Source organism: Agrilus planipennis, unplaced genomic scaffold (assembly GCF_000699045.2).
Source record: "Agrilus planipennis isolate EAB-ADULT unplaced genomic scaffold, Apla_2.0 scaffold83, whole genome shotgun sequence".
In the NCBI taxonomy this organism is placed as follows: domain Eukaryota; kingdom Metazoa; phylum Arthropoda; class Insecta; order Coleoptera; family Buprestidae; genus Agrilus; species Agrilus planipennis.
The window spans coordinates 1,200,708-1,213,067 of NW_020438895.1; the positions used below are offsets into that span (position 1 = coordinate 1,200,708).

General features: G+C 31.5%; 1 protein-coding gene and 1 long non-coding RNA gene across 2 annotated transcripts; one reads left to right on the forward strand and one right to left on the reverse strand.

Annotated features, from left to right (window-relative positions):
• Nucleotides 1-1,020: 1,020 nt before the first annotated feature.
• LOC108734343 (lopap) lies at nt 1,021-4,152 on the reverse strand. Its single transcript, XM_018465863.2, has 3 exons — nt 3,887-4,152; nt 2,066-2,294; nt 1,021-1,494 (listed from the first exon to the last, which is right to left on the reverse strand). The coding sequence occupies exons 1-3, from the start codon at nt 4,019-4,021 to the stop codon at nt 1,172-1,174; spliced, it is 687 nt and encodes a 228-aa protein (XP_018321365.1). The 5' UTR covers nt 4,022-4,152; the 3' UTR covers nt 1,021-1,171.
• Nucleotides 4,153-5,003: 851 nt separating this feature from the next.
• LOC108734345 lies at nt 5,004-11,705 on the forward strand. Its single transcript, XR_001937368.2, has 3 exons — nt 5,004-5,265; nt 11,348-11,439; nt 11,555-11,705. It is a non-coding gene; the product is annotated as an uncharacterized LOC108734345 (long non-coding RNA).
• Nucleotides 11,706-12,360: the final 655 nt, after the last annotated feature.

Below are 12,360 nucleotides of genomic sequence, written 5' to 3' on the forward strand. Positions count from 1 at the left end.
ATGTAATCATTTTTGGCCAGTAAATGTTACCGTTTTGATACATCTTTTATTTTGATAGTCCTAAATTCCTACATCATAACATCACCATTCCATTCCATTAGAAAATTGTTTACCCTAACTTGTCTTTAACCCAATGACTTTTTTATCAGATAAGGCAGTCACGGAATGGTAAGAATTATCTCGATTTGTAGGATATAAAAACTAACAAGGTGTACAGTCTTACTGAGCTTAGATTAGTATTACTTGGCTATTCCCTTTTAAATAAAATTGTATATACAAAGTACGTACATATAATAAGAAAAAAAGTTTACCGAACGTAGAAATTACTGTTAAACTAACCGAACTTTCAAAATACTTTGANTTTTAAGAAAACCTTGCAGGCATTTGCTCATTTTTTAAATATTGGAGTTTATCTAGACTAATAGTGGTGTTTGCACCATATCACCAGCTGGGAAGATTGAGTATGATTTATATTTTTCTGTTTGAAGTGATTGGATGTAGTTTTTCTATCTTTATGTTATAGATTTTTTTCTACATTTACTTAAGTATAAAATATTTTTTGAGAAAACCTTACAGGCATTTGCTCATTTTTTAAATATTGGAGTTTATCTAGACTAATAGTGGTGTTTACACTATATCATCAGCTGCGAAGATTAAGTCTAATTCATATTTTTCTGTTTGAAATAATTGAGGTACCGTTTTTCAATCTTTATGTTATAGTTTCTTCAGTTCAGCAACAAATAATTCTTCTATATGCTTCCTTATTTACCTTTGTCACCTGTTTTAATTGGAAAAAAGACTGATGACAAAATAGTTTGCTTAGCGTGAAAGATCAGAGCCAAAATAAGGTTGCAAATAATTTTATTGATGTAAAATCAACATCGTATATATATTTTGCATTTTGCAAATAGAAGATACATTTGGAAAAGTATTTTAAATAAAATACATTTTTTTTCTCAAAAAGTATTTAAATGCAAAATAAAAATAGGTATTTTATTTTGTTTTTGCATTTTAAATGCAAGTATTTCAAATAAATCACATCTCTGGATTTAAACTATACCTTAGTATTAATGATGTAAGTGCAATTATCATAATTAATTGTTTTATTAAGATTATTTCATAAAATACTACTTCTATACATAAAATATTCCAATATTGGTCTTACATTAACCTAAATAGAGTGGTGGCTTTTTAGGGGATGTCTTCTTGTCGAAGGCAAAATTCTATTAGCTAAAAGGGATGGAGGTACATCCAAATCCATTAAAGACACGTCGCAATCTTTTTGAGACATATCAAACATGTAGTCTAAATCGATGTCATATTTAGGCAGTTTTTCTCTTAAATAAGAAATAACATTGATTCCTAATAATGGCTCTCTACTCATAATGAAGCTAGATAAGTATCTTGGACTTTTTGATTTTTCTGCACAGTGCATTAGAAGGGCCCAAGTAGAATAGTCGGAATCAAGCACATACGTGTTATAAATCCCTTCGTCTGTAATACACAAAAAAATGTTTAATTAGAAAACTAGGTATAGTTAGATGGAAGTGGAAAAATAAAAGAAAAGCATATACCGCGGTTAAAAATTATAAAACAGTTTTATTGGTGTCAAAGCACAATGATGCAAAAAGAACGTCCGGCTACGTCCGTGTTCGTAATTTGAACGGTGAGTTTTTTTTCGTAGTTATTAGTGTGGAGTTACAAGAGTTAGACGAATACTAGTTAAATATTATACAAACATCAAACTATTATAGATAAAATTTTGGACAGTAAAAACATATAAAAAACGTAAAAGAAAACGCCAGAATTTCATAACAATTGTGGCGAAACAATGAAAACAAAAATTGTGTATATTTGATATTGAGTGCCTACATATTTTATTATTTGACCATATTGTTGTAAATTTAAGTTCTCTGAAGAAACTAGAATGCAACCAACAAAACGCTGTGACTTTGGGATTTTCTAATTAATTTGCTTCCTTAATTCAATGTTTTTCGAACATAATTTTTTTTGTGTAAGTACTTGGTGTATTATTTTGGACTTATTAACATTTAAAAGGACTTGCATGTATCCTCTGAATGTGTCCAATGGGCTGGCTGCATTGTATCAGGAACTGTCCACGTGATATTACCGAATAAATGTTCATTGATAGGGTCATCAACAAAACTGTACGTGAAATTCATCGTAACGTGCAGAGGTAATGACGATATTGAAAATTCTGCCCGCATACACCGGTACGGCAAAGCTTCTTCCGAACTTGCATAGTACTGGATAATATACCATGTCCCTAACATCTGTAAAAAATTAAGTATCAGATTTATGACTTTTAAAATTTTCCGTTATAAGAAAACCTGATGAACCCGAACAAAACTTCTATTAAAGGGTAGTTTTGAATGTAAAGTGCCTGTTCTTTTATTATTTGCTTTAAAGAGTTTCTGTACCAAGATTAATATTAATACTTGCAAGGAATTAATGCAGATAACTAGTTGTATAAAGTTGTAATACCGGATGAGATAGAATTATCGAATTACATTACAAACCTATACAAAGTTATAATTAGTATGGTAGGTAATGTTTAAAGGGATAAAAAAGTTAAAAGAAAACTGGAAATATTGAACAGCTATAGGAAAGAATTTTCAAATTGAGTTCAGGATTTTTAAGATTTCCATCCGTACATAACGAATTAAACGAACATGTGTACATATTCTTATAACATTGATACTCACAGGTAACAAAATCAAAATTTAATTTTTTCAAAAATTAAATTCGTTTTACCCAATTGCTGAAGCAAAACTGTTAATTGCTATTTATATTAAAATGTGTAAAATGTTTTGTTTCTGACCAATCGTTCAGGCGAAACTGATAGCGAAAAGGAGAGAGCAAGTATTCGGATAATAAAGGATAGAAAAGACGCTCGGAAAGGAACTACCTATAATTTTATTATGTTTAAGTATTAAAAATAGGCTACGATCATATGAAACGCTGAAGCTTTCAAACATTGAAATAATTTTTAAACTCGATTCAGTAATTTTTGAGATTTTCTCCTTCATACATAATTTTTTAACGAAAAATGTGGGTTTAAATTATCCCAAAATTAGAGTGCCTACTAATTTTCAGGATATTTAATGTTGCAGTAGAAAAAGGACTATGATTCGTTCTCGACTTATAGTTCAACCATTCATTCAACTTCTAAAGAGAGCTAACATTCGGGGAATAATAAGTACATTTTTTTACCATATCTCATTTTTTCCCTAATATCAGGGAGGAAAGTGCAAGATTTTCTCAAGGTTAATGTTTTCAACATAGGGTTGTTTTCACTGTTGTTTACGGCCCGGTAAAGCAAATGCAATTAATGCATCAATTATCTTTAGGAATTTATGTTGTTCATTCATCCCTGAAATCAAGGGGTTAACCGTCCTCGTTGGCAAAAGGGAATGCCGTGTTTTCTACCCTTGGTGCGTACTATTGTCATTTGAAAGGTCGAGTATTAACAAACTTTCATTTTGAAAACATTAGGGGTTATTTTCTATAGAATTTTTTGAAATTGCCCTACTTAACAGTACAGGCATGAAACCCTTGGCGCGTGTAGCATATTCGTTTTTTTCCAGCATATTCATGTTTATTAATAACACTAGAACTTTTAAGTATTTACTAGAAATTGTTGTTTGTGTATGTACGTATTTTGTGAGTAATTAGTCGGAAATGATACGTTATGATGTTATGACTCATTAACACTTTGTTCAGTACAAAGAAGTTCATATAACTGCGTATTCAGTTAGGCACTATAATTTCGTAGAAAATTAAAAATTTAAAGGTTTTTCTTTGTAGTAATTTATTTTCAATTGTTTTAAAGTATCAAAAATTTAATGCATATTTTTTTTCTTACCTCGTTCAAATCAAAGTTCCTAACGGGTTTGATTTTGGGACATTCCGTCTTTTCTTCCACAAACTTTCCCTTTCCAAAACAACACGAAACAAAAATCATAAAACAACAGACGGTTTGAATTATATAATTTGTCATTTCGATGTTAAGTTACAGACACTAAAAACCAACCTAATTATAGTCCATTTGAATGTGGACACTGGTGTTTGTGATTTCATCTATCTTGCGGAAGAACTTCTTATCGAAACAGTGGGCGAATATAGACCCAGACTCGTTTACGTATGCTTACACGAAACATTTGATTGTTTTGCCTCAAGGGGGGTAGTAAATATTGTAGTTGTGATATTGATGATGTTTATATTATTCAATTTAATTTAATTTACGAATACAGAACGTTGCAAAATTTAGAACTATAATGTTATTTTTGAGTATAAAATGAAAGGTAACGCAATAAATCATGTTAGACCTCTTGGGCCATTCAAAACACCCTTTAATATTTACGCAAAAGGAAGTAGAACAGTTACAATAGAACAGGCCGAAAGTATAAAAAGTAATCAACCATTTAACCTCTTATATCCACAATGTTGGAAGTGATTCTAGAATAGACTTCTAGAGACTTTGTTACCTTCAGATTTGCTAATCCTTATAAATATTGTAATGGTTGGGACAAGTCTCAATTTCTGTTTAACATATTTAATGGCATTATAATTGTGTCACTTGCCGCATTAATTGATCAAATCAATCTTTGTGTTGGACAAAAAGAACGTTTTCTTCATATGGTATACGACCTCCTGTTGCTGTTTATTGTCCAAAAGAAACATCGAATAAAGTGTTGATAGGCGTTACTAGAATTAACACATTATTCTGTAGAATTGGCGCGATAAAATTAAACAGCCGAATTCATTTTACTGAAACCTCATATATTGGCTCCCTTGGTACATCTTTTTATTTTTTGATATCCTTTTATTCATCGAGTAAACGTTTTTTTGTTCTTTCAAGGCGACATATACTTGTCTGTGTTTTTTCATGACTGATAAAAGCGAATTCGTCATAAACAAAACGGCTTGCTTCGTCAAAGAATGAAAGAATGAGATAGATATAATGAGAGTGAGAAAGAGATGGAAACTGAAACATTTCCTGTAAAAGAAAAACACTCCGATCCAACACGAACAATAGAAAATAATATTACAATTTACTGTTATTATTAATTCGGCGCCATGTTAATGGGTAGTATCGAGTGCTATTAATTAATTGAATTATCGCGTTAGTTTTCGTAGATTAGTAAAGAAAACATATCCGATATCGTGTTGTGTAATCATCAATGTGAATTTGAACAATGATTGGGGCTAAAGTTGCACTTAGGATTAGGATTACGAAAAGTGGTGAGTTATTGAAATAAGAGTTATCATACGTTTTGATCATTACCTTGCATGTTCGTCATCGTTAAATTTAGTGTTTGTTATGTTTTAAATAATAACGGTGCTCCTTAATTATTACATTAGGGATGTCTCAATTTGATAACAAAGAGTGAATCCAAACGCGCAAGTACTAGTTGTATGATTGCAATTGTGAACACTGAATTACACAATAGTTTTAATTAAGAATTTCTTTTAAGGACAAAATATATTTTTATAAATGATCTTTACGAACTTTTGTGAATTACGTAAAAGAATTTTGGTTTTATTCGTTAATTTTTATAAAATAACGTGTATACGTATGATATGTACGTAAGTTTTCAAATTCAAAATTTGTACGACTATTTTAACAAAATAATAATTTTTACCTTTTCATAGTATAAAACAAAATTTGTTTAATCTTGTTTTCATTAATATAAGTATGTTTTGGGAGGGTAAACTAAAGAAGTCTGTAAAATTAGTATTTGCAAACATTTTTCAAAAAAACTGTTCTACAATTTTCTTCTAATTTACATTTGTCACCTACCCAATATAAATTTTGTTTAAAATTTTGTATAATAGGCGTGAAAAAATGTCTTTTAGTTTAACCTTTTCACCGCCATTGTTTTCCTTTTACTAAGTACATATAGTTCGCTTGTAGCAGCTAGCCTTAGGTATATTATACGGTCACTTGAGTAAGTTGTCTCACTCAGATGAACTGCTGATGGCGCCTAGGTGGTTCATTGTATGAGGTTTGGGGCTTCGGAAAGAGTGGCTGGATAGCTAGCTTATATAATTTACCGCGACTCCGTATTTATCCTTCTCCCTCAGTGACCTCGTCGAAATGGCCAGGCCTACAGTTTCGAAAATTCGAAGCTGTAAGTCCGGTCATTTCGGCGTTTCACTGGTGGAAAAGGATCTGATTTAAATACGGAATGTTTTGCACTTTTTGAAATCGAAAAAATCAACAATTTAGATGTATTTAATTTTTAAAAATGGCAATTAATTGATAACTATTTCAGTGTTTAATTTTAGTGTTTAACAGTGGAAAGTACAATAATAATTTTAAAGGGGAAAAAAGAAATTGCTCTAAAAGCACGTTTTGTAATTACTTTTTGCTTTTTAAACAAACTGTATAATTAACACTTTTCTGCACTTTTGTATCTCTGTATCCCATCCCTACATTTTCAAGTGTATTTAACTTTTCCTATTTAACATTCTCATCAGCCTTTTCTGATTATTCTAAATTTTGGGCATTTATCCGCGCTCTCTATTCTAGCATGACCTTTAGCACATTTTGATATAGTCCTCTGGGATTTTCCTAAAATCTAATCGGTTGAAATATGTATATGATCTCTAATATTTCACCTGTTTATTTTGATATTTCCGCCTGTACCCCATCGGCAACTGGTGTCTTATTAAATATTCATTAAATTGTTTAATGCCAAGTCAAATTGTTCTCTCATTGTGGGGATCTTAATTCTTCTAACTTTGTGTTTTCCTTTGCTAATAAGTCTAGCTTTTGGTTTGTTTATAGGTTTTGGAATTTTTTTCAAATATCCACGTTTCCTATGGTATTATAGCTGTACCTTACTCCTCTTGTATATCAGTTTTATCTGCTTTAAACTTTTCTAATATTTCTTTACACCTAATGTCAATCCAATACTCCTTAGCTGCCCTACTGTTTATTTCTTGAAGTATAAAAATTAAATATTTATTCCTAATCCAGTTGTCTGTTGTAGAACACATTTAACTTTCCTGAAAATTAGTAGAACAATGTGCACTTTTATGATAACATTTAAAACACGTATTATTTTTGAAAATTCCTTCAATGTTTGAAAGATGATGATAGTCTATACTTAATACTTAAATATCCTAATAAAATTCAAATGTAATTGAGAATATTGGGTACTTTATCGTTTCCGAGCGCATTTTCTTTCCTTTATTACCCGAATACTTGCTCTTTCTTGACTCTACCAGTCAGTTGCTTAAACCATCGACTTAGAACAAAACATTTTCCAATTGTTAATGTAAGTAAATAACAATTAAAGGTTTTATTTTAACAATTAATACTTTATTTTTGGACAAATTAAGTTTGCAGTTTTCTTATCTGTGGGTACTACTGTTATAGAATTGCTGAAACGAATTTGTAAATTCTTTTGTTGTTTTATGCAATACGCCGGTGGCACAGAAGATTGTTGGTTGGTATTAAAAATAATTAAATTGGAGAACACGTTAATATCAAACAAACACTTTTCCATATTTGTGAAAACATTGCTACCCCTATCTCGATTCACCAATTCTCCCCCAGTTCTATTGTCCTCACATCCTCCTAAGCTCCTAGCACATGTTTTAGACATTCTACCTCCCTGTCACATATTCTATACCGTGCGTCCTATTCTGTTTCCCTCCCTCCCTTTGCCAGTCGCTTTACAAAATGTTTACGCATCTTGACTCTAATTTTTTTAGATCCTCTCCCCTTATTTCCCTACATCTCTTCCTCATCAATTTTCCTACGTTGACATTCTTCCCTCAATTACGCTCACGCCTGCTCCTGATTAATTTTTAATATCTTCAAAGCCCTCTCCTCCTCTCTATTATATCTACTTTTCGTCCGTATTTCGATTCCCTGTTTTCTTCATATTTCCTTCCTGATATCCCCTTCTATTAGCCTTCCCATCTTCTACTTATATTTTACTATCCTTTTTATCGCTTCTTCCCTCATCTTCTTATATATAGTCTCCCTTCTTATTACAGAATCTGACATATTTATTTCTAATTACGACACACACATAATTTCTGACCTAACCCTATACGCTCCCCATAGTTGCCCTCTCCTAAGCTACTTAATTGGTAATATAATGATACGTTTATTATTATCACAGCATATATCCTAGATATGCATAATTCCTCACATTTTGTTTCTTTCCTTCCTCTTCGTCCTCTTATCTCTCAAAATTCCATAACCTTTTCTAGCCCCACCACTTTTTTCCTTTTTAGCTCATCTATCTCTTTTACAACTTCCTCCCTTACCAACCCCTCTACCACTTATTTCTAGTATTCCAACCTCTCTCGTAACTCCCCCCTTTTCTTACTTGTGCTTTATTATTCTGTTATTCTGAACCTAACTATTTATTTTATTTTCCTCTCCTGTGGTCCTCACCACCTTTAAACCATTTATTATTGTAACACTCTCCTATCCAATTCTCTAATATTTAGCTTCAAACATTCTTTAACATTTCTTTTTTCCCATCATCGTCTCCGCTCACTCTATTTTTCCCACCGAAATATCCACTTCCTTTTTTTACCGTTTCTTCCTTTTCCTCGTACTATGTCCATATTTGTTTATCTACTGTTATCTTCTGGTACCTAACATTAACCGACTTATCCACATTTTTTTCTCTCCTCGACTACTTGTTCCTGCCAATTCTGTATTATTCTCTCTTCCACACTCATATCATCTTTTACACACACACACACACATATATATATATATTCACTCACATCACATGCACACTTGCCCTTCGCCCGTGGAATTCATTTTCTCGCGAAACGGCGAAATAAAAATGTAATGTATGAGGTTATTTAAAACAAACATTAGCTTCTTACACGGCCACTTTGCCATAGTAATGAACTCCCCAACAACGACCAGCTGACATATCCGAAAATCTTGCAAGGAATTAACCCCGGACTGGGTTTATTCTCGGCAATACAAATGCTCAACCGTTCGTTTGGCAATGCTATATTGTTCTCTGGTTTCCTTCTAACTAATCGCAAGCAATTTTCTGCAATATAGAAAGCTTTATTTTTAACCGAAACCTTTTCGGAAATTGAATACCTACACATCGCGTTTCTTTCTTTCTACAACGTTTATTTAAATAGGTTGGAGAAAAGTAGGGAATCAGGAACTCTTCAATTTTGATTGTAACGCTCTTACAGTGCCTAAAAATAATGGAAAATAAATTCAAAAATAAACTTTGGGATAATGAACGTCATATATCAAATTCTACTTGTCTGTGTCTCTTTCTGTTACACTTCAATTGGTGTAATGTTATTCCTTTTTCTTTATTTGTGTCCGCTGCAATTCCCACCTGACATCTCTTTTCTATGCTTACGATATTCCTTACAACGTCTGTCGTGAGTAAAAGTACGCATTGTGTCAGCAACCGCCCTAATCTAATTAGTAATTTGAAAGAACAAAGTAAATGCATCAGTTTTATTGCAGACTGTGCCAATTTTGAACGTCTGAACTATATCTAAGTGGTTTATATGTTACAGATCAGTTCTTATTTTTTGGTGTTTAATTCGCATGAGCTACTACTGTTGGTTGCTCTGGACTATGTCGGAGGGTAGGGCCAAGGTCATTTTTAGGAATCGTGGAAGTAGGTGGATGGTAGCTGGGGTGAGAAAGATGAAACGGACGAAATAAAGGAAGAAGAGACATGAATGATTATGGAATATGATTACTGCTCATATCATATCATAAACTAACGTTGACCAGGTCAGAAGGACCCAGAATCCAGAAAGTTAAGCAATGGTCTAAGTCTTTAGGGCTCTAGGCCATGCTACTCAGCGAGATGAATTCAAAATCAGATTACTGACCGAGAACACATTTTGCTTTACATCTTACTTTAGTTTGATAAGTCGATATCCTTAGTAGAAAAGGACCTTGTCGGACATTATTTGTTTTCACAATGAGTATCAAATTTCTACAAATGTCGTTCACTACGCTGTCTCTACACACTCCTAGAAAATAAATTGGAAAGATTTTAAAAAAACCATTTTCCTCAGGGTTCATAACATTACGAACTTTTTCTTTGTTGATCATCGTGTCCAAAATACAATAACGATAACATTTTNCTGGATAGCTAGCTTATATAATTTACCGCGACTCCGTATTTATCCTTCTCCCTCAGTGACCTCGTCGAAATGGCCAGGCCTACAGTTTCGAAAATTCGAAGCTGTAAGTCCGGTCATTTCGGCGTTTCACTGGTGGAAAAGGATCTGATTTAAATACGGAATGTTTTGCACTTTTTGAAATCGAAAAAATCAACAATTTAGATGTATTTAATTTTTAAAAATGGCAATTAATTGATAACTATTTCAGTGTTTAATTTTAGTGTTTAACAGTGGAAAGTACAATAATAATTTTAAAGGGGAAAAAAGAAATTGCTCTAAAAGCACGTTTTGTAATTACTTTTTGCTTTTTAAACAAACTGTATAATTAACACTTTTCTGCACTTTTGTATCTCTGTATCTCATCCCTACATTTTAATGACAAGTCAAATTGTTCTCTCATTGTGGGGATACTAATTCTTCTAACTTTGTGTTTTCCTTTGCTAATAAGTCTAGCTTTTGGTTTGTTCACAGGTTTTAATATTTTTTTCAAATATCCACGTTTCTTATAGTATTATAGCTGTACCTTACTCCTCTTGTTTATCAGTTTTGCCTGCTTCAAACTTTTCTATTATTTCTTTACACCTAATGTCAATTCAATACTCCTTAGCTGCCCTACACTTTCTGTTTATCTCTTGAAGTATAAAAATTAAATATTTATTCCTAATCCAGTTGTCTGTTGTAGAACAGATTTAACTTTCCCGAAAATTAATTGAATGTGCACTTTTATTATAACATTTAATGATGATAATCTATACTTAATACTTAAATATCCTAATAAAAATCGTAGGTAATTGAGAATATTGGGTACTTTGTCATTTCCGAGCGCATTTTCTATCCTTTATTACCCGAATACTTGCTCTTTCTTTACTCTACTATTCAGTTGCTTAAACGATCGACCTAGAACAAAACATTTTCCAATTGTTAATGTAAGTAAATAACAGTTAAACGTTTTATTTTAACAATTAATACTATATTTTTGGACAAAATAAGTTTGCAGTTTTGTTATCTGTGGGTATATCTGTTATAGAATTGCTGAAACTAATTTGAAAATTCTTTTGTTGTTTTATCCAATATGCTGGTCTGGTGCTGTAAAAGATTGTTGGTATCATAAAATTCTACGTACCTTCTTTTTTTGATTTTAGTAATTAATGAACGTTTTCTTTTGTTACAGTTACGTTTAGACTCCATTTCCTGTGATATGAAGATGGTTCGTTAGGATGCCCGTGTTGAAAGAGAAACGTCAGAAAGATCAAGATCGTATGGGTAAGTTTTTCAGTTATTTATTTACTTTTAGTGTGATTTATATATCAATGTAACTGTTAAATAAATTAGTTATAAAAGTCTTATAATTGTGTAATTTAAGTGTTTTTTCTCCTAGGAGGGAGATGGTAGTCACATTTTTCAGTTTTTCTTGGCTTTCCACACTTATGAAGGGTGCTGTTGGGGAGTTTCGGTTCCACACTCATGGAAGGAGATCATTCGAGATGTTCCTGCTAGGAGAGGAAAGGTGGACAGGTGTGGTCACAACGGTGAGTGTTTTATATATTATTAGCGCTATATTTATTTGAGGGGTGTGTTTCTTTTCTTTTCAATTTCTTGTATGCATAAGACAGTTTAGAGTTATAATTAGAAATGTTTTGCATTTTAATTGTTTATAATAATTTTCTTTTTAACAAACAAGTGATAATACAAAATTAAAAATTAAATTACGATAAAGTTTTAAAGTGTCAAATGTCTATAAGAAAAATAAATAATTGTTATAAACAATTAACAAAAATACTCAATGCTACACATTTCAAAATACCTCACAATAAGAAAATGTAACTCATTTGATCAATGTCAAAGTTGTTAATATATAAAAGCAAACAATTTAGATAAATAATTGCATATTTAATGAGAAAGGTCTTTAAGGTAAAATTTAAAAAATTTAGAAGTAAAAAACCACCTAAACAAATTTAATTTACGTTAAAATAAATTATCAGGTATCAATCAAAAACCAAAACCAAACAATCCCCACAAATAAATTTTCAAGAGAAGTATTTTAAATTAAATACTTTACTTGATAATGAACAAAAGTATTCGAAATAAAGTACTTTTCTAGATAATCGTTTATAAGGATTTTTTGGTTTTGATTTTTCATTGACACCTGATAATTTGTTTTAATGTAAATTAACCTTTAACATT

Bases quoted from the DNA above. Each gene is read 5' to 3' on its own strand.
- LOC108734343 (XM_018465863.2), bottom strand. From the start codon at position 4,021: ATGACAAATTATATAATTCAAACCGTCTGTTGTTTTATGATTTTTGTT. The intron at 2,295-3,886 runs GTAAGAAAAAAA...AATTTTTTACAG, and splicing joins GGAACTTTGATTTGAACGAG to ATGTTAGGGACATGGTATAT. The intron at 1,495-2,065 runs GCAAGTCCTTTT...TGTGTATTACAG, and splicing joins GACACATTCAGAGGATACAT to ACGAAGGGATTTATAACACG.